Source organism: Lampetra planeri, chromosome 18, assembly GCF_965212315.1.
Source record: "Lampetra planeri chromosome 18, kcLamPlan1.2.h2, whole genome shotgun sequence".
Taxonomy (NCBI): Eukaryota; Metazoa; Chordata; class Hyperoartia; order Petromyzontiformes; family Petromyzontidae; genus Lampetra; species Lampetra planeri.
In genome coordinates, this window is record NC_136124.1 from 13,201,323 (window position 1) to 13,220,675 (window position 19,353).

Sequence of the window (19,353 nt, forward strand, 5' to 3'; positions counted from 1 at the left end):
CTGTGTAGTGAACTGTAGTGTCACTGTGTGTAGTGAACTGTAGTGTCACTGTGTGTAGTGAACTGTAGTGTCACTGTGTGTAGTGAACTGTAGTGTCACTGTGTGTAGTGAACTGTAGTGTCACTGTGTGTGGTGAACTGTAGTGTCACTGTGTGTGGTGAACTGTAGTGTCACTTCGTGTGGTGAACTGTAGTGTCACTGTGTGTGGTGAACTGTAGTGTCACTGTGTGTATTGAACTGTAGTGTCACTGTGTGTAGTGAACTGTAGTGTCACTGTGTGTAGTGAACTGTAGTGTCACTGTGTGTAGTGAACTGTAGTGTCACTGTGTGTAGTGAACTGTAGCGTCACTGTGTGTGAACTGTAGTGTCACTGTGTGTAGTGCACTGTAGTGTCACTGTGTGTGGTGAACTGTAGTGTCATTGTGTGTGGTGAACTGTAGTATCACTGTGTAGTGAACTGTAGTGTCACTGTGTGTAGTGAACTGTAGTGTCACTGTGTGTAGTGCACTGTAGTGTCACTGTGTGTGGTGAACTGTAGTGTCATTGTGTGTGGTGAACTGTAGTGTCACTGTGTGTAGTGAACTGTCGTGTCACTGTGTGTAGTGAACTGTAGTGTCACTGTGTGTGGTGAACTGTAGTGTCACTGTGTAGTGAACTGCAGTGTCACTGTGTGTAGTGAATTGTAGTGTCACTGTGTGTAGTGCACTGTAGTGTCACTGTGTGTGGTGAACTGTAGTGTCATTGTGTGTGGTGAACTGTAGTGTCACTGTGTAGTGAACTGTAGTGTCACTGTGTGTAGTGAACTGAAGTGTCACTGTGTGTAGTGCACTGTAGTGTCACTGTGTGTGGTGAACTGTAGTGTCATTGTGTGGTGAACTGTAGTGTCACTGTGTGTAGTGAACTGTCGTGTCACTGTGTGCAGTGAACTGTAGTGTCACTGTGTGTGGTGAACTGTAGTGTCACTTTGTGTAGTGAACTGTAGAGTCACTGTGTGTAGTGAACTGTAGTGTCACTGTGTGTAGTGAACTGTAGTGTCACTGTGTAGTGAACAGTAGTGTCACTGTGTGTAGTGAACTGTAGTGTCACCGTGTGTGGTGAACTGTAGTGTCACTGTGTGTAGTGAACTGTAGTGTCACTGTGTGTGGTGAAATGTAGTGTCACTTTGTGTAGTGAACTGTAGTGTCACTGTGTGTAGTGAACTGTAGTGTCACTGTGTAGTGAACTGTAGTGTCACTGTGTGTGGTGAACTGTAGTGTCACTGTGTGTAGTGAATTGTAGTCTCACAGTGTGTAGTGAACTGTAGTGTCACTGTGTAGTGAACTGTAGTGTCACTGTATGTAGTGAACTGTAAAGTCACTGTGTGTAGTGAACTGTAGTGTCACTGTGTGTGGTGAACTGTAGTGTCACTGTGTGTGGTGAACTGTCGTGTCACTGTGTGTAGTGAACTGTAGTGTCACTGTATGTAGTGAACTGTAGTGTCACTGTATGTAGTGAACTGTAGTGTCACTGTGTGTGGTGAACTGTAGTGTCGCTTTGTGTAGTGAACTGTAGAGTCACTGTGTGTAGTGAACTGTAGTGTCACTGTGTGTAGTGAACTGTAGTGTCACTGTGTGTAGTGAACTGTAGTGTCACTGTGTGAAGTGAACTGTAGTGTCACTGTGTAGTGAACTGTAGTGTCACTGTGTGTAGTGAACTGTAGTGTCACTGTGTGTAGTGAACTGTAGTGTCACTGTGTGTAGTGAACTGTAGTGTCACTGTGTGTAGTGAACTGTAGTGTCACTGTGTGTGGTGAACTGTAGTGTCACTGTGTGTGGTGAACTGTAGTGTCACTGTGTGTGGTGAACTGTAGTGTCACTGTGTAGTGAACTGTAGTGTCACTGTGTGTAGTGAACTGTAGTGGCACTGTGTGTAGTGAACTGTAGTGGCACTGTGTGTAGTGAACTGTAGTGTCATTGTGTGTAGTGAACTGTAGTGTCACTGTGTAGTGAACTGTAGTGTCACTGTGTGTGGTGAACTGTAGTGTCACTGTGTGTGGTGAACTGTAGTGTCACTGTGTGTAGTGAACTGTAGTGTCACTGTGTGTAGTGAACTGTAGTGTCACTGTGTGGTGAACTGTAGTGTCACAGTGTGTAGTGAACTGTAGTCTCAGTGTGTAGTGAACTGTAGTGTCACTGTGTGTAGTGAACTGTAGTGTCACTGTGTAGTGAACTGTAGTATCACTGTGTGTAGTGAACTGTAGTGTCACTGTGTAGTGAACTGAAGTGTCACTGTGTGTAGTGAACTATAGTGTCACTGTCTGTAGTGAACTGTAGTGTCACTGTGTGTAGTAAACTGTAGTGTCACTGTGTGTAGTGAACTGTAGTGTCACTGTGTAGTGAACTGAAGTGTCACTGTGTGTAGTGAACTATAGTGTCACTGTGTGTAGTGAACTGTAGTGTCACTGTGTGTAGTGAACTGTAGTGTCACTGTGTGGTGAACTGTAGTGTCACAGTGTGTAGTGAACTGTAGTCTCAGTGTGTAGTGAACTGTAGTGTCACTGTGTGTAGTGAACTGTAGTGTCACTGTGTAGTGAACTGTAGTATCACTGTGTGTAGTGAACTGTAGTGTCACTGTGTGGTGAACTGTAGTGTCACTTTGTAGTGAACTGTAGTGTCCCTTTGTAGTGAACTGTAGTGTCACTGTGTAATGAACTGTAGTGTCACTGTGTAATGAACTGTAGTGTCACTGTGTGTAGTGAACTGTAGTGTCACTGTGTAGTGAACTGAAGTGTCACTGTGTGTAGTGAACTATAGTGTCACTGTGTGTAGTGAACTGTAGTGTCACTGTGTGTAGTGAACTGCAGTGTCACTGTGTATAGTGAGCTGTAGTGTCACTGTGTGTGGTGAACTGTAGTGTCACTGTGTGTAGTGAACTGTAGTGTCACTGTGTGTGGTGAACTGTAGTGTCACTGTGTGTAGTGAACTGTAGTGTCACAGTGTAGTGAACTGCAGTGTCACTGTGTGTGGTGAACTGTAGTGTCACTGTGTAGTGAACTGTAGTGTCACTGTGTAGTGAACTGTAGTGTCACTGTGTGTAGTGAACTGTAGTGTCACTGTGTAGTGAACTGTAGTGTCACTGTGTGTAGTGAACTGTAGTGTCACTGTGTAGTGAACTGTAGTGTCACTGTGTATGGTGAACTGTAGTGCCACTGTGTGTGGTGAACTGTAGTGTCACTGTGTGTGGTGAACTGTAGTGTCACTGTGTGGTGAACTGTAGTGTCACTGTGTGTAGTGAATTGTAGTCTCACAGTGTGTAGTGAACTGTAGTGTCACTGTGTAGTGAACTGTAGTGTCACTGTATGTAGTGAACTGTAGTGTCACTGTGTGTAGTGAACTGTAGTGTCACTGTGTGTGGTGAACTGTAGTGTCACTGTGTGTGGTGAACTGTAGTGTCACTGTGTGTAGTGAACTGTCGTGTCACTGTGTGTAGTGAACTGTAGTGTCACTGTGTGTAGTGAACTGTAGTGTCACTGTGTGTGGTGAACTGTAGTGTCACTTTGTGTAGTGAACTGTAGAGTCACTGTGTGTAGTGAACTGTAGTGTCACTGTGTGTAGTGGACTGTAGTGTCACTGTGTAGTGAACAGTAGTGTCACTGTGTGTAGTGAACTGTAGTGTCACTGTGTGTGGTGAACTGTAGTGTCACTGTGTGTGGTGAACTGTAGTGTCACTTTGTGTAGTGAACTGTAGAGTCACTGTGTGTAGTGAACTGTAGTGTCACTGTGTAGTGGACTGTAGTGTCACTGTGTAGTGAACAGTAGTGTCACTGTGTGTAGTGAACTGTAGTGTCACTGTGTGTGGTGAACTGTAGTGTCACTTTGTGTAGTGAACTGTAGAGTCACTGTGTGTAGTTAACTGTAGTGTCACTGTGTGTAGTGAACTGTAGTGTCACTGTGTAGTAAACTGTAGTGTCACTGTGTGTAGTGAACTGGAGTGTCACTGTGTGTGGTGAACTGTAGTGTCACTGTGTGTGATGAACTGTAGTGTCACTGTGTGTGATGAACTGTAGTGTCACTGTGTGTAGTGAACTGTAGTGTCACTGTGTGTAGTGAACTGTAGTGTCACTGTGTGTGGTGAACTGTGTGTGTCACTGTGTAGTGAACTGTAGTGTCACTGTGTGTGGTGAACTGTAGTGTCACTGTGTGTAGTGAACTGTAGTGTCACTGTGTGTAGTGAACTGTAGTGTCACTGTGTGTAGTGAACTGTAGTGCCACTGTGTAGTGAACTGTAGTGTCACTGTGTGTAGTGAACTGTAGTGTCACTGTGTGTAGTGAACTGTAGTGTCACTGTGTGTAGTGAACTGTAGTGTCACTGTGTGTAGTGAACTGTAGTGTCACTGTGTGTGGTGAACTGTAGTGTCACTGTGTGTAGTGAACTGTAGTGTCACTGTGTGTGGTGAACTGTAGTGTCACTGTGTGGTGAACTGTAGTGTCACAGTGTGTAGTGAACTGTAGTCTCAGTGTGTAGTGAACAATAGTCACTGTGTGTGGTGAACTGTAGTGTCACTTTGTAGTGAACTGTAGTGTCACTTTGTAGTGAACTGTAGTGTCACTGTGTAATGAACTGTAGTGTCACTGTGTAATGAACTGTAGTGTCACTGTGTGTAGTGAACTGTAGTGTCACTGTGTGTAGTGAACTGTAGTGTCACTGTGTAGTGAACTGTAGTGTCACTGTGTGTAGTGAACTATAGTGTCACTGTGTGTAGTGAACTGTAGTGTCACTGTGTGTAGTAAACTGTAGTGTCACTGTGTAATGAACAGTAGTGTCACTGTGTGTAGTGAACTGTAGTGTCACTGTGTGTAGTGAACTGTAGTGTCACTGTGTGTAGTGAACTGTAGTGTCACTGTGTGTAGTGAACTGTAGTGTCACTGTGTGGTGAACTGTAGTGTCACAGTGTGTAGTGAACTGTAGTCTCAGTGTGTAGTGAACAATAGAGTCACTGTGTGTAGTGAACTGTAGTGTCACTGTGTGTAGTGAACTGTAGTGTCACTGTGTAGTGAACTGTAGTATCACTGTGTGTGGTGACTGTAGTGTCACATTGTGTAGTGAACTGTAGTGTCACTGTGTGTAGTGAACTGTAGTGTCACTGTGTGTAGTGAACTGTAGTGTCACTGTGTGTAGTGAACTGTAGTGTCACTGTGTGTAGTGAACTGTAGTGTCACTGTGTGTAGTGAACTGTAGTGTCACTGTGTGTAGTGAACTGTAGTGTCACTGTGTGTGGTGAACTGTAGTGTCACTGTGTGTGGTGAACTGTAGTGTCACTTTGTGTAGTGAACTGTAGTGTCACTGTGTGTAGTGAAAGGTAGTGTCACTTTGTGTGGTGAACTGTAGTGTCACTGTGTGTAGTGAACTGTAGTGTCACTGTGTGTAGTGAACTGTAGTGTCACTGTGTGTAGTGAACTGTAGTGTCACTGTGTGTAGTGAACTGCAGTGTCACTGTGTATAGTGAGCTGTAGTGTCACTGTGTGTGGTGAACTGTAGTGTCACTGTGTGTAGTGAACTGTAGTGTCACTGTGTGTGGTGAACTGTAGTGTCACTGTGTGTAGTGAACTGTAGTGTCACAGTGTAGTGAACTGCAGTGTCACTGTGTGTGGTGAACTGTAGTGTCACTGTGTAGTGAACTGTAGTGTCACTGTGTAGTGAACTGTAGTGTCACTGTGTGTAGTGAACTGTAGTGTCACTGTGTAGTGAACTGTAGTGTCACTGTGTGTAGTGAACTGTAGTGTCACTGTGTAGTGAACTGTAGTGTCACTGTGTATGGTGAACTGTAGTGTCACTGTGTGTGGTGAACTGTAGTGTCACTGTGTGTGGTGAACTGTAGTGTCACTGTGTGGTGAACTGTAGTGTCACTGTGTGTAGTGAATTGTAGTCTCACAGTGTGTAGTGAACTGTAGTGTCACTGTGTAGTGAACTGTAGTGTCACTGTATGTAGTGAACTGTAGTGTCACTGTGTGTAGTGAACTGTAGTGTCACTGTGTGTGGTGAACTGTAGTGTCACTGTGTGTGGTGAACTGTAGTGTCACTGTGTGTAGTGAACTGTCGTGTCACTGTGTGTAGTGAACTGTAGTGTCACTGTGTGTAGTGAACTGTAGTGTCACTGTGTGTGGTGAACTGTAGTGTCACTTTGTGTAGTGAACTGTAGAGTCACTGTGTGTAGTGAACTGTAGTGTCACTGTGTGTAGTGGACTGTATTGTCACTGTGTAGTGAACAGTAGTGTCACTGTGTGTAGTGAACTGTAGTGTCACTGTGTGTGGTGAACTGTAGTGTCACTGTGTGTGGTGAACTGTAGTGTCACTTTGTGTAGTGAACTGTAGAGTCACTGTGTGTAGTGAACTGTAGTGTCACTGTGTAGTGGACTGTAGTGTCACTGTGTAGTGAACAGTAGTGTCACTGTGTGTAGTGAACTGTAGTGTCACTGTGTGTGGTGAACTGTAGTGTCACTGTGTGTGGTGAACTGTAGTGTCACTTTGTGTAGTGAACTGTAGAGTCACTGTGTGTAGTTAACTGTAGTGTCACTGTGTGTAGTGAACTGTAGTGTCACTGTGTAGTAAACTGTAGTGTCACTGTGTGTAGTGAACTGTAGTGTCACTGTGTGTGGTGAACTGTAGTGTCACTGTGTGTGATGAACTGTAGTGTCACTGTGTGTGATGAACTGTAGTGTCACTGTGTGTAGTGAACTGTAGTGTCACTGTGTGTAGTGAACTGTAGTGTCACTGTGTGTGGTGAACTGTGTGTGTCACTGTGTAGTGAACTGTAGTGTCACTGTGTGTGGTGAACTGTAGTGTCACTGTGTGTAGTGAACTGTAGTGTCACTGTGTGTAGTGAACTGTAGTGTCACTGTGTGTAGTGAACTGTAGTGTCACTGTGTAGTGAACTGTAGTGTCACTGTGTGTAGTGAACTGTAGTGTCACTGTGTGTAGTGAACTGTAGTGTCACTGTGTGTAGTGAACTGTAGTGTCACTGTGTGTAGTGAACTGTAGTGTCACTGTGTGTGGTGAACTGTAGTGTCACTGTGTGTGGTGAACTGTAGTGTCACTTCGTGTGGTGAACTGTAGTGTCACTGTGTGTGGTGAACTGTAGTGTCACTGTGTGTATTGAACTGTAGTGTCACTGTGTGTAGTGAACTGTAGTGTCACTGTGTGTAGTGAACTGTAGTGTCACTGTGTGTAGTGAACTGTAGTGTCACTGTGTGTAGTGAACTGTAGCGTCACTGTGTGTGAACTGTAGTGTCACTGTGTGTAGTGCACTGTAGTGTCACTGTGTGTGGTGAACTGTAGTGTCATTGTGTGTGGTGAACTGTAGTATCACTGTGTAGTGAACTGTAGTGTCACTGTGTGTAGTGAACTGTAGTGTCACTGTGTGTAGTGCACTGTAGTGTCACTGTGTGTGGTGAACTGTAGTGTCATTGTGTGTGGTGAACTGTAGTGTCACTGTGTGTAGTGAACTGTCGTGTCACTGTGTGTAGTGAACTGTAGTGTCACTGTGTGTGGTGAACTGTAGTGTCACTGTGTAGTGAACTGCAGTGTCACTGTGTGTAGTGAATTGTAGTGTCACTGTGTGTAGTGCACTGTAGTGTCACTGTGTGTGGTGAACTGTAGTGTCATTGTGTGTGGTGAACTGTAGTGTCACTGTGTAGTGAACTGTAGTGTCACTGTGTGTAGTGAACTGAAGTGTCACTGTGTGTAGTGCACTGTAGTGTCACTGTGTGTGGTGAACTGTAGTGTCATTGTGTGGTGAACTGTAGTGTCACTGTGTGTAGTGAACTGTCGTGTCACTGTGTGCAGTGAACTGTAGTGTCACTGTGTGTGGTGAACTGTAGTGTCACTTTGTGTAGTGAACTGTAGAGTCACTGTGTGTAGTGAACTGTAGTGTCACTGTGTGTAGTGAACTGTAGTGTCACTGTGTAGTGAACAGTAGTGTCACTGTGTGTAGTGAACTGTAGTGTCACCGTGTGTGGTGAACTGTAGTGTCACTGTGTGTAGTGAACTGTAGTGTCACTGTGTGTGGTGAAATGTAGTGTCACTTTGTGTAGTGAACTGTAGTGTCACTGTGTGTAGTGAACTGTAGTGTCACTGTGTAGTGAACTGTAGTGTCACTGTGTGTGGTGAACTGTAGTGTCACTGTGTGTAGTGAATTGTAGTCTCACAGTGTGTAGTGAACTGTAGTGTCACTGTGTAGTGAACTGTAGTGTCACTGTATGTAGTGAACTGTAGTGTCACTGTGTGTAGTGAACTGTAGTGTCACTGTGTGTGGTGAACTGTAGTGTCACTGTGTGTGGTGAACTGTCGTGTCACTGTGTGTAGTGAACTGTAGTGTCACTGTATGTAGTGAACTGTAGTGTCACTGTATGTAGTGAACTGTAGTGTCACTGTGTGTGGTGAACTGTAGTGTCGCTTTGTGTAGTGAACTGTAGAGTCACTGTGTGTAGTGAACTGTAGTGTCACTGTGTGTAGTGAACTGTAGTGTCACTGTGTGTAGTGAACTGTAGTGTCACTGTGTGAAGTGAACTGTAGTGTCACTGTGTAGTGAACTGTAGTGTCACTGTGTGTAGTGAACTGTAGTGTCACTGTGTGTAGTGAACTGTAGTGTCACTGTGTGTAGTGAACTGTAGTGTCACTGTGTGTAGTGAACTGTAGTGTCACTGTGTGTGGTGAACTGTAGTGTCACTGTGTGTGGTGAACTGTAGTGTCACTTCGTGTGGTGAACTGTAGTGTCACTGTGTGTGGTGAACTGTAGTGTCACTGTGTGTGGTGAACTGTAGTGTCACTGTGTGTATTGAACTGTAGTGTCACTGTGTGTAGTGAACTGTAGTGTCACTGTGTGTAGTGAACTGTAGTGTCACTGTGTGTAGTGAACTGTAGTGTCACTGTGTGTAGTGAACTGTAGCGTCACTGTGTGTGAACTGTAGTGTCACTGTGTGTAGTGCACTGTAGTGTCACTGTGTGTGGTGAACTGTAGTGTCATTGTGTGTGGTGAACTGTAGTATCACTGTGTAGTGAACTGTAGTGTCACTGTGTGTAGTGAACTGTAGTGTCACTGTGTGTAGTGCACTGTAGTGTCACTGTGTGTGGTGAACTGTAGTGTCATTGTGTGTGGTGAACTGTAGTGTCACTGTGTGTAGTGAACTGTCGTGTCACTGTGTGTAGTGAACTGTAGTGTCACTGTGTGTAGTGAACTGTAGTGTCACTTTGTGTAGTGAACTGCAGTGTCACTGTGTAGTGAATTGTAGTGTCACTGTGTGTAGTGCACTGTAGTGTCACTGTGTGTGGTGAACTGTAGTGTCATTGTGTGTGGTGAACTGTAGTGTCACTGTGTAGTGAACTGTAGTGTCACTGTGTGTAGTGAACTCAAGTGTCACTGTGTGTAGTGCACTGTAGTGTCACTGTGTGTGGTGAACTGTAGTGTCATTGTGTGGTGAACTGTAGTGTCACTGTGTGTAGTGAACTGTCGTGTCACTGTGTGTAGTGAACTGTAGTGTCACTGTGTGTGGTGAACTGTAGTGTCACTTTGTGTAGTGAACTGTAGAGTCACTGTGTGTAGTGAACTGTAGTGTCACTGTGTGTAGTGAACTGTAGTGTCACTGTGTAGTGAACAGTAGTGTCACTGTGTGTAGTGAACTGTAGTGTCACCGTGTGTGGTGAACTGTAGTGTCACTGTGTGTAGTGAACTGTAGTGTCACTGTGTGTGGTGAAATGTAGTGTCACTTTGTGTAGTGAACTGTAGTGTCACTGTGTGTAGTGAACTGTAGTGTCACTGTGTAGTGAACTGTAGTGTCACTGTGTGTGGTGAACTGTAGTGTCACTGTGTGTAGTGAATTGTAGTCTCACAGTGTGTAGTGAACTGTAGTGTCACTGTGTAGTGAACTGTAGTGTCACTGTATGTAGTGAACTGTAGTGTCACTGTGTGTAGTGAACTGTAGTGTCACTGTGTGTGGTGAACTGTAGTGTCACTGTGTGTGGTGAACTGTAGTGTCACTGTGTGTGGTGAACTGTAGTGTCACTGTGTGTATTGAACTGTAGTGTCAATGTGTGTAGTGAACTGTAGTGTCACTGTGTGTAGTGAACTGTAGTGTCACTGTGTGTAGTGAACTGTAGTGTCACTGTGTGTAGTGAACTGTAGTGTCACTGTGTGTAGTGAACTGTAGCGTCACTGTGTGTGAACTGTAGTGTCACTGTGTGTAGTGCACTGTAGTGTCACTGTGTGTGGTGAACTGTAGTGTCATTGTGTGTGGTGAACTGTAGTATCACTGTGTAGTGAACTGTAGTGTCACTGTGTGTAGTGAACTGTAGTGTCACTGTGTGTAGTGCACTGTAGTGTCACTGTGTGTGGTGAACTGTAGTGTCATTGTGTGTGGTGAACTGTAGTGTCACTGTGTGTAGTGAACTGTCGTGTCACTGTGTGTAGTGAACTGTAGTGTCACTGTGTGTAGTGAACTGTAGTGTCACTTTGTGTAGTGAACTGCAGTGTCACTGTGTAGTGAATTGTAGTGTCACTGTGTGTAGTGCACTGTAGTGTCACTGTGTGTGGTGAACTGTAGTGTCATTGTGTGTGGTGAACTGTAGTGTCACTGTGTAGTGAACTGTAGTGTCACTGTGTGTAGTGAACTGAAGTGTCACTGTGTGTAGTGCACTGTAGTGTCACTGTGTGTGGTGAACTGTAGTGTCATTGTGTGGTGAACTGTAGTGTCACTGTGTGTAGTGAACTGTCGTGTCACTGTGTGTAGTGAACTGTAGTGTCACTGTGTGTGGTGAACTGTAGTGTCACTTTGTGTAGTGAACTGTAGAGTCACTGTGTGTAGTGAACTGTAGTGTCACTGTGTGTAGTGAACTGTAGTGTCACTGTGTAGTGAACAGTAGTGTCACTGTGTGTAGTGAACTGTAGTGTCACCGTGTGTGGTGAACTGTAGTGTCACTGTGTGTAGTGAACTGTAGTGTCACTGTGTGTGGTGAAATGTAGTGTCACTTTGTGTAGTGAACTGTAGTGTCACTGTGTGTAGTGAACTGTAGTGTCACTGTGTAGTGAACTGTAGTGTCACTGTGTGTGGTGAACTGTAGTGTCACTGTGTGTAGTGAATTGTAGTCTCACAGTGTGTAGTGAACTGTAGTGTCACTGTGTAGTGAACTGTAGTGTCACTGTATGTAGTGAACTGTAGTGTCACTGTGTGTAGTGAACTGTAGTGTCACTGTGTGTGGTGAACTGTAGTGTCACTGTGTGTGGTGAACTGTACTGTCACTGTGTGTAGTGAACTGTCGTGTCACTGTGTGTAGTGAACTGTAGTGTCACTGTATGTAGTGAACTGTAGTGTCACTGTGTGTGGTGAACTGTAGTGTCGCTTTGTGTAGTGAACTGTAGAGTCACTGTGTGTAGTGAACTGTAGTGTCACTGTGTGTAGTGGACTGTAGTGTCACTGTGTAGTGAACAGTAGTGTCACTGTGTGTAGTGAACTGTAGTGTCACTGTGTGTGGTGAACTGTAGTGTCACTGTGTGTGGTGAACTGTAGTGTCACTTTGTGTAGTGAACTGTAGAGTCACTGTGTGTAGTGAACTGTAGTGTCACTGTGTAGTGGACTGTAGTGTCACTGTGTAGTGAACAGTAGTGTCACTGTGTGTAGTGAACTGTAGTGTCACTGTGTGTGGTGAACTGTAGTGTCACTGTGTGTGGTGAACTGTAGTGTCACTGTGTGTAGTGAACTGTAGTGTCACTGTGTAGTGAACTGTAGTGTCACCGTGTGTAGTGGACTGTAGTGTCACTGTGTGTAGTGGACTGTAGTGTCACTGTGTGTAGTGGACTGTAGTGTCACTGTGTGTAGTGAACTGCAGTGTCACTGTGTGTAGTGAACTGTAGTGTCACTGTGTGTAGTGAACTGTAGTGTCACTGTGTGTAGTGAACTGTAGTGTCAGTGTGTAGTGAACTGTAGTGTCACTGTGTAGTGGACTGCAGTGTCACTGTGTGTAGTGAACTGTAGTGTCACTGTGTGTAGTGAACTGTAGTGTCACTGTGTGTAGTGAACTGCAGTGTCACTGTGTGTAGTGAACTGTAGTGTCACTGTGTGTAGTGAACTGTAGTGTCACTGTGTGTAGTGAACTGTAGCGTCACTGTGTGTGAACTGTAGTGTCACTGTGTGTAGTGCACTGTAGTGTCACTGTGTGTGGTGAACTGTAGTGTCATTGTGTGTGGTGAACTGTAGTATCACTGTGTAGTGAACTGTAGTGTCACTGTGTGTAGTGAACTGTAGTGTCACTGTGTGTAGTGCACTGTAGTGTCACTGTGTGTGGTGAACTGTAGTGTCATTGTGTGTGGTGAACTGTAGTGTCACTGTGTGTAGTGAACTGTCGTGTCACTGTGTAGTGAACTGTAGTGTCACTGTGTGTGGTGAACTGTAGTGTCACTTTGTGTAGTGAACTGCAGTGTCACTGTGTGTAGTGAATTGTAGTGTCACTGTGTGTAGTGCACTGTAGTGTCACTGTGTGTGGTGAACTGTAGTGTCATTGTGTGTGGTGAACTGAAGTGTCACTGTGTGTAGTGCACTGTAGTGTCACTGTGTGTGGTGAACTGTAGTGTCATTGTGTGGTGAACTGTAGTGTCACTGTGTGTAGTGAACTGTCGTGTCACTGTGTGTAGTGAACTGTAGTGTCACTGTGTGTGGTGAACTGTAGTGTCACTTTGTGTAGTGAACTGTAGAGTCACTGTGTGTAGTGAACTGTAGTGTCACTGTGTGTAGTGAACTGTAGTGTCACTGTGTAGTGAACAGTAGTGTCACTGTGTGTAGTGAACTGTAGTGTCACCGTGTGTGGTGAACTGTAGTGTCACTGTGTGTAGTGAACTGTAGTGTCACTGTGTGTGGTGAAATGTAGTGTCACTTTGTGTAGTGAACTGTAGTGTCACTGTGTGTAGTGAACTGTAGTGTCACTGTGTAGTGAACTGTAGTGTCACTGTGTGTGGTGAACTGTAGTGTCACTGTGTGTAGTGAATTGTAGTCTCACAGTGTGTAGTGAACTGTAGTGTCACTGTGTAGTGAACTGTAGTGTCACTGTATGTAGTGAACTGTAGTGTCACTGTGTGTAGTGAACTGTAGTGTCACTGTGTGTGGTGAACTGTAGTGTCACTGTGTGTGGTGAACTGTAGTGTCACTGTGTGTAGTGAACTGTCGTGTCACTGTGTGTAGTGAACTGTAGTGTCACTGTATGTAGTGAACTGTAGTGTCACTGTGTGTGGTGAACTGTAGTGTCGCTTTGTGTAGTGAACTGTAGAGTCACTGTGTGTAGTGAACTGTAGTGTCACTGTGTGTAGTGGACTGTAGTGTCACTGTGTAGTGAACAGTAGTGTCACTGTGTGTAGTGAACTGTAGTGTCACTGTGTGTGGTGAACTGTAGTGTCACTGTGTGTGGTGAACTGTAGTGTCACTTTGTGTAGTGAACTGTAGAGTCACTGTGTGTAGTGAACTGTAGTGTCACTGTGTAGTGGACTGTAGTGTCACTGTGTAGTGAACAGTAGTGTCACTGTGTGTAGTGAACTGTAGTGTCACTGTGTGTGGTGAACTGTAGTGTCACTGTGTGTGGTGAACTGTAGTGTCACTGTGTAGTGAACTGTAGTGTCACTGTGTGTAGTGAACTGTAGTGTCACTGTGTGGTGAACTGTAGTGTCACTGTGTGTGATGAACTGTAGTGTCACTGTGTGTGATGAACTGTAGTGTCACTGTGTGTAGTGAACTGTAGTGTCACTGTGTGTGGTGAACTGTGTGTGTCACTGTGTAGTGAACTGTAGTGTCACTGTGTGTGGTGAACTGTAGTGTCACTGTGTGTAGTGAACTGTAGTGTCACTGTGTGTAGTGAACTGTAGTGTCACTGTGTGTAGTGAACTGTAGTGTCACTGTGTAGTGAACTGTAGTGTCACTGTGTGTAGTGAACTGTAGTGTCACTGTGTGTAGTGAACTGTAGTGTCACTGTGTGTAGTGAACTGTAGTGTCACTGTGTGTGGTGAACTGTAGTGTCACTGTGTGTGGTGAACTGTAGTGTCACTTCGTGTGGTGAACTGTAGTGTCACTGTGTGTGGTGAACTGTAGTGTCACTGTGTGTGGTGAACTGTAGTGTCACTGTGTGTATTGAACTGTAGTGTCACTGTGTGTAGTGAACTGTAGTGTCACTGTGTGTAGTGAACTGTAGTGTCACTGTGTGTAGTGAACTGTAGTGTCACTGTGTGTAGTGAACTGTAGTGTCACTGTGTGTGAACTGTAGTGTCACTGTGTGTAGTGCACTGTAGTGTCACTGTGTGTGGTGAACTGTAGTGTCATTGTGTGTGGTGAACTGTAGTATCACTGTGTAGTGAACTGTAGTGTCACTGTGTGTAGTGAACTGTAGTGTCACTGTGTGTAGTGCACTGTAGTGTCACTGTGTGTGGTGAACTGTAGTGTCATTGTGTGTGGTGAACTGTAGTGTCACTGTGTGTAGTGAACTGTCGTGTCACTGTGTGTAGTGAACTGTAGTGTCACTGTGTGTGGTGAACTGTAGTGTCACTTTGTGTAGTGAACTGCAGTGTCACTGTGTGTAGTGAATTGTAGTGTCACTGTGTGTAGTGCACTGTAGTGTCACTGTGTGTGGTGAACTGTAGTGTCATTGTGTGTGGTGAACTGTAGTGTCACTGTGTAGTGAACTGTAGTGTCACTGTGTGTAGTGAACTGAAGTGTCACTGTGTGTAGTGCACTGTTGTGTCACTGTGTGGTGAACTGTAGTGTCATTGTGTGGTGAACTGTAGTGTCACTGTGTGTAGTGAACTGTCGTGTCACTGTGTGTAGTGAACTGTAGTGTCACTGTGTGTGGTGAACTGTAGTGTCACTTTGTGTAGTGAACTGTAGAGTCACTGTGTGTAGTGAACTGTAGTGTCACTGTGTGTAGTGAACTGTAGTGTCACTGTGTAGTGAACAGTAGTGTCACTGTGTGTAGTGAACTGTAGTGTCACCGTGTGTGGTGAACTGTAGTGTCACTGTGTGTAGTGAACTGTAGTGTCACTGTGTGTGGTGAACTGTAGTGTCACTTTGTGTAGTGAACTGTAGTGTCACTGTGTGTAGTGAACTGTAGTGTCACTGTGTAGTGAACTGTAGTGTCACTGTGTGTAGTGAACTGTAGTGTCACTGTGTGTGGTGAACTGTAGTGTCACTGTGTGTAGTGAACTGTAGTGTCACTGTGTGTAGTGAACTGTAGTGTCACTGTGTGTGGTGAACTGTGTGTGTCACTGTGTAGTGAACTGTAGTGTCACTGTGTGTGGTGAACTGTAGTGTCACTGTGTGTAGTGAACTGTAGTGTCACGGTGTGTAGTGAACTGTAGTGTCACTGTGTGGTGAACTGTAGTGTCACAGTGTGTAGTGAACTGTAGTCTCAGTGTGTAGTGAACAGTAGAGTCACTGTGTGTAGTGAACTGTAGTGTCACTGTGTGTAGTGAACTGTAGTGTCACTGTGTAGTGAACTGTAGTGTCACTGTGTGTAGTGAACTGTAGTGTCACTGTGTGTAGTGAACTGTAGTGTCACTGTGTGTAGTGAACTGTAGTGTCACTGTGTGTAGTGAACTGTAGTGTCACTGTGTGTGGTGAACTGTAGTGTCACTGTGTGTGGTGAACTGTAGTGTCACTGTGTGTAGTGAACTGTAGTGTCACTGTGTGTAGTGAACTGTAGTGTCACTGTGTGTAGTGAACTGTAGTGTCACTGTGTGTAGTGAACTGTAGTGTGACTGTGTGTAGTGAACTGTAGTGTGACTGTGTGTAGTGAACTGTAGTGTCACTGTGTGTAGTGAACTGTAGTGTCACTGTGTGTGGTGAACTGTAGTGTCACTGTGTGTGGTGAACTGTAGTGTCACTGTGTGTGGTGAACTGTAGTGTCACTGTGTGTAGTGAACTGTAGTGTCACTGTGTGTAGTGAACTGTAGTGTCACTGTGTGTAGTGAACTGTAGTGTCACTGTGTGTAGTGAACTGTAGTATCACTGTGTGTAGTGAACTGTAGTGTCACTGTGTGTAGTGAACTGTAGTGTCACTGTGTGTAGTGCACTGTAGTGTCACTGTGTGTGGTGAACTGTAGTGTCATTGTGTGTGGTGAACTGTAGTGTCACTGTGTAGTGAACTGTAGTGTCACTGTGTGTAGTGAACTGTAGTGTCACTGTGTGTAGTGCACTGTAGTGTCACTGTGTGTGGTGAACTGTAGTGTCATTGTGTGTGGTGAACTGTAGTGTCACTGTGTGTAGTGCACTGTAGTGTCACTGTGTGTAGTGAACTGTAGTGTCACTGTGTGTAGTGAACTGTAGTGTCACTGTGTGCAGTGAACTGTAGTGTCACTGTGTAGTGAACTGTAGTCTCAATGTGTAGTGAACAGTAGAGTCACTGTGTGTAGTGAACTGTAGTGTCACTGTGTGTAGTGAACTGTAGTGTCACTGTGTGTAGTGAACTGTAGTGTCACTGTGTGTAGTGGACTGTAGTGTCATTGTGTGTAGTGGACTGTAGTTTCACTGTGTGTAGTGAACTGTAGTGTCACTGTGTAATGAACTGTCGTGTCACTGTGTGTAGTGAACTGTAGTGTCACTGTGTGTGGTGAACTGTAGTGTCACTGTGTGTAGTGAACTGTAGTGTCACTGTGTGTGGTGAACTGTAGTGTCACTGTGTGTAGTGAACTGTAGTGTCACTGCGTGTAGTGAACTGTAGTGTCACTGTGTGTAGTGGACTGTAGTGTCACTGTGTGTAGTGGACTGTAGTGTCACTGTGTGTAGTGGACTGTAGTGTCACTGTGTGTAGTGAACTGCAGTGTCACTGTGTGTAGTGAACTGTAGTGTCACTGTGTGTAGTGAACTGTAGTGTCACTGTGTGTAGTGAACTGTAGTGTCAGTGTGTAGTGAACTGTAGTGTCACTGTGTAGTGGACTGCAGTGTCACTGTGTGTAGTGAACTGTAGTGTCACTGTGTGTAGTGAACTGTAGTGTCACTGTGTGTAGTGAACTGCAGTGTCACTGTGTGTAGTGAACTGTAGTGTCACTGTATGTAGTGAACTGCAGTGTCACTGTGTGTAGTGAACTGTAGTGTCACTGTGTGTAGTGAACTGTAGTGTCACTGTGTGTAGTGAACTGTAGTGTCACTGTGTAGTGGACTGCAGTGTCACTGTGTGTGGTGAACTGTAGTGTCACTGTGTGTAGTGAACTGTAGTGTCACTGTGTGTGGTGAACTGTAGTGTCACTGTGTGTGGTGAACTGTAGTGTCACTGTGTGTGGTGAACTGTAGTGTCACTGTGTGTGGTGAACTGTAGTGTCACTGTGTGTAGTGAACTGTAGTGATTATAAGTGATGGTGATTATAAGTGATGGTGATTATAAGTGATGGTGATTAGTAGTGATGGTGAGCTGTGGTGATGGTGAGCTGTGGTGATGCTGCACTCACCACGGTGTTCTGGTTAATTCCGCTCGCCATTTACACGCGCACCGCCAAGCAGCCGTCCGTGTTAATATAAAGAGCAATAAAACTACGCACAGTAAATAAACACGCGCGAGTGGTCCCCCTAAAACAGACGTATAGCTTTATATCAACAAAGACGAAGCGATGCGTGGTGCTTTTTGTATTTTAAATTCCCTCAAAATTCGCGGTTAAAATCGGCGGCCTCCACGCCTCTCGCTCGCCGCCTCCCCTGGGGCTGGCGGCGGCGGTTGTCGCGGGGTAGAGGGGGTAGAGGTGGTAGAGGGAGTGAGGGGGTAGACGGGGCAGAGGGGGTCGCGCTATTGCCACCAGGTCCCCTCGGGGGGGGGCGTCCCGCTATTGGGTGTTGGGAGTGGGGGGGTCTCGCTATTGACAGGGTGGCAGGGTGGCCGCTATTGCCGTCGCCTCGACAGCAGTGGGGAGGGGAAGGCTTCGGTAGTCGGTGGCAGGAGGAGCGAGCGTCTCGCTCTTGCGCACTGCGGGTAACGTCTCTCGCTCGCTCGCGAGGGGGGCTTGCAGGCCCGCGTCAAACAACGAGGAGGCACTTCGCGGCCATGTTACACAGGGGGGGTGAGGAGGAGAGGTGGTGGGGGGGGGGAAGGACCGCGGCGTGGTGGGGGGGCGATACGAACCAAGTGGCAGAGCATCGTGATGACGTCTCCACGGCGAGGCGCTTGCGGGAGAGCTGCTGCCCCCCTCCTTCAATAAGATGGCGCCAGGAGGCGGCGACAGCTTCTGGGCGCCGTGGGTAGCGGCGCGCGACTCCCCCACCACCACCTCACCCCCTCCTCACCACCTCTACCTCACCCTCACCACCACCTCACCCCAAACCCCTCAACGCGGGCGCCACTTCGCCACTGCCGCGCGTGACCGCATTGGCCGCGGAGCGAGGGCGTTGACGTCATCGCGCACAGCGGCTGCGCGATGACGTCATCGCCCACAGCAGCAGTCGTCGCGCGTTCCTCGCGACTCGTGAGATGGCGTCATCACCGTCAGAGGCGCGTCATGATGCCATCGCCAGCACAGCCGCGGCGCCTCGTGACGTCGTCGCCCGAACAGAAAGCCGCGCGATGACGTCAGGGAAAAAAATCACTCATCGACGCGATGGCGGTAAACGAACTCGAAGGTGCAATGACGTCACACGGCCACCGTTATTGCGTCATAGCTGTGCAAGGTTGCGTCATGCACCGACCGCACTGCCACCAAATTGTTGGTGCGCGCGTGGCTTTAACAGAGGTGTGGTCTCGAGTCATGTGACTTGGACTCGAGTCAGACTCGAGTCATGAATTTGATGACTTGCGACTCGACTTGGACTTGCATAACAATGACTTTGTCCCACCTATGAGATGTGGACTCGAGTCATGTGACTTGGACTCGAGTCAGACTCGAGTCATGAATTTGATGACTTGCGACTCGACTTGGACTTGCATAACAATGACTTTGTCCCACCTCTGGGCTTTAATGTCTATTGTGACCAGGTCCCCTGGTGATAAACAAGCGCAGCCACCGACTGCCTCGGCACCCTCTCTGGCCTCTCATTTGTGTGCTCTGATGTTGTTGTGCCCTGTGGTGACATGCGAGCGTGGGAGAGATTCGGGAGGCAGCGACACGGGGGTTGTTTCCCTTTGTACCGCAAACCAATACCCCGCCACAAAGTGACAAAGTGACGGTGACGTCACCGCGGCGCGTGTGCCAGGCCAGGTGCACTTTGAGGCTACCACGTGGTGTGTCGAAGGCTCGCTGGTAGAAGGTCTCGGGACAGACCCAGCAGATGCCATTGGTTGGCTGGCTGAGATGACCGATAGATGCACCACACCACACTGTACCGCAAACCACCCCCGTCCATACTGGACATTAGTGGGAAAAAAGAGCTTCAT

General features: G+C 46.3%; 1 protein-coding gene across 3 annotated transcripts in view; it reads right to left on the minus strand.

Annotated features, from left to right (window-relative positions):
• LOC144723693 (transcription initiation factor IIA subunit 1-like) overlaps window positions 1-18,395 on the minus strand; it is a 72,067-nt gene extending 53,672 nt beyond the window's left edge. The window contains exon 1 of one of the 3 annotated variants that reach the window (XM_078602617.1): window positions 18,109-18,395. In XM_078602617.1, coding sequence (XP_078458743.1) covers window positions 18,109-18,123 — 15 coding nt within the window. In that variant the 5' untranslated portion in view covers window positions 18,124-18,395. Of the gene's footprint in view, window positions 1-17,443; window positions 18,032-18,108 lie in introns of those variants that run through there. The other 2 variants (XM_078602618.1, XM_078602616.1) reach the window with 2 other exon arrangements.
• Window positions 18,396-19,353: the final 958 nt, after the last annotated feature.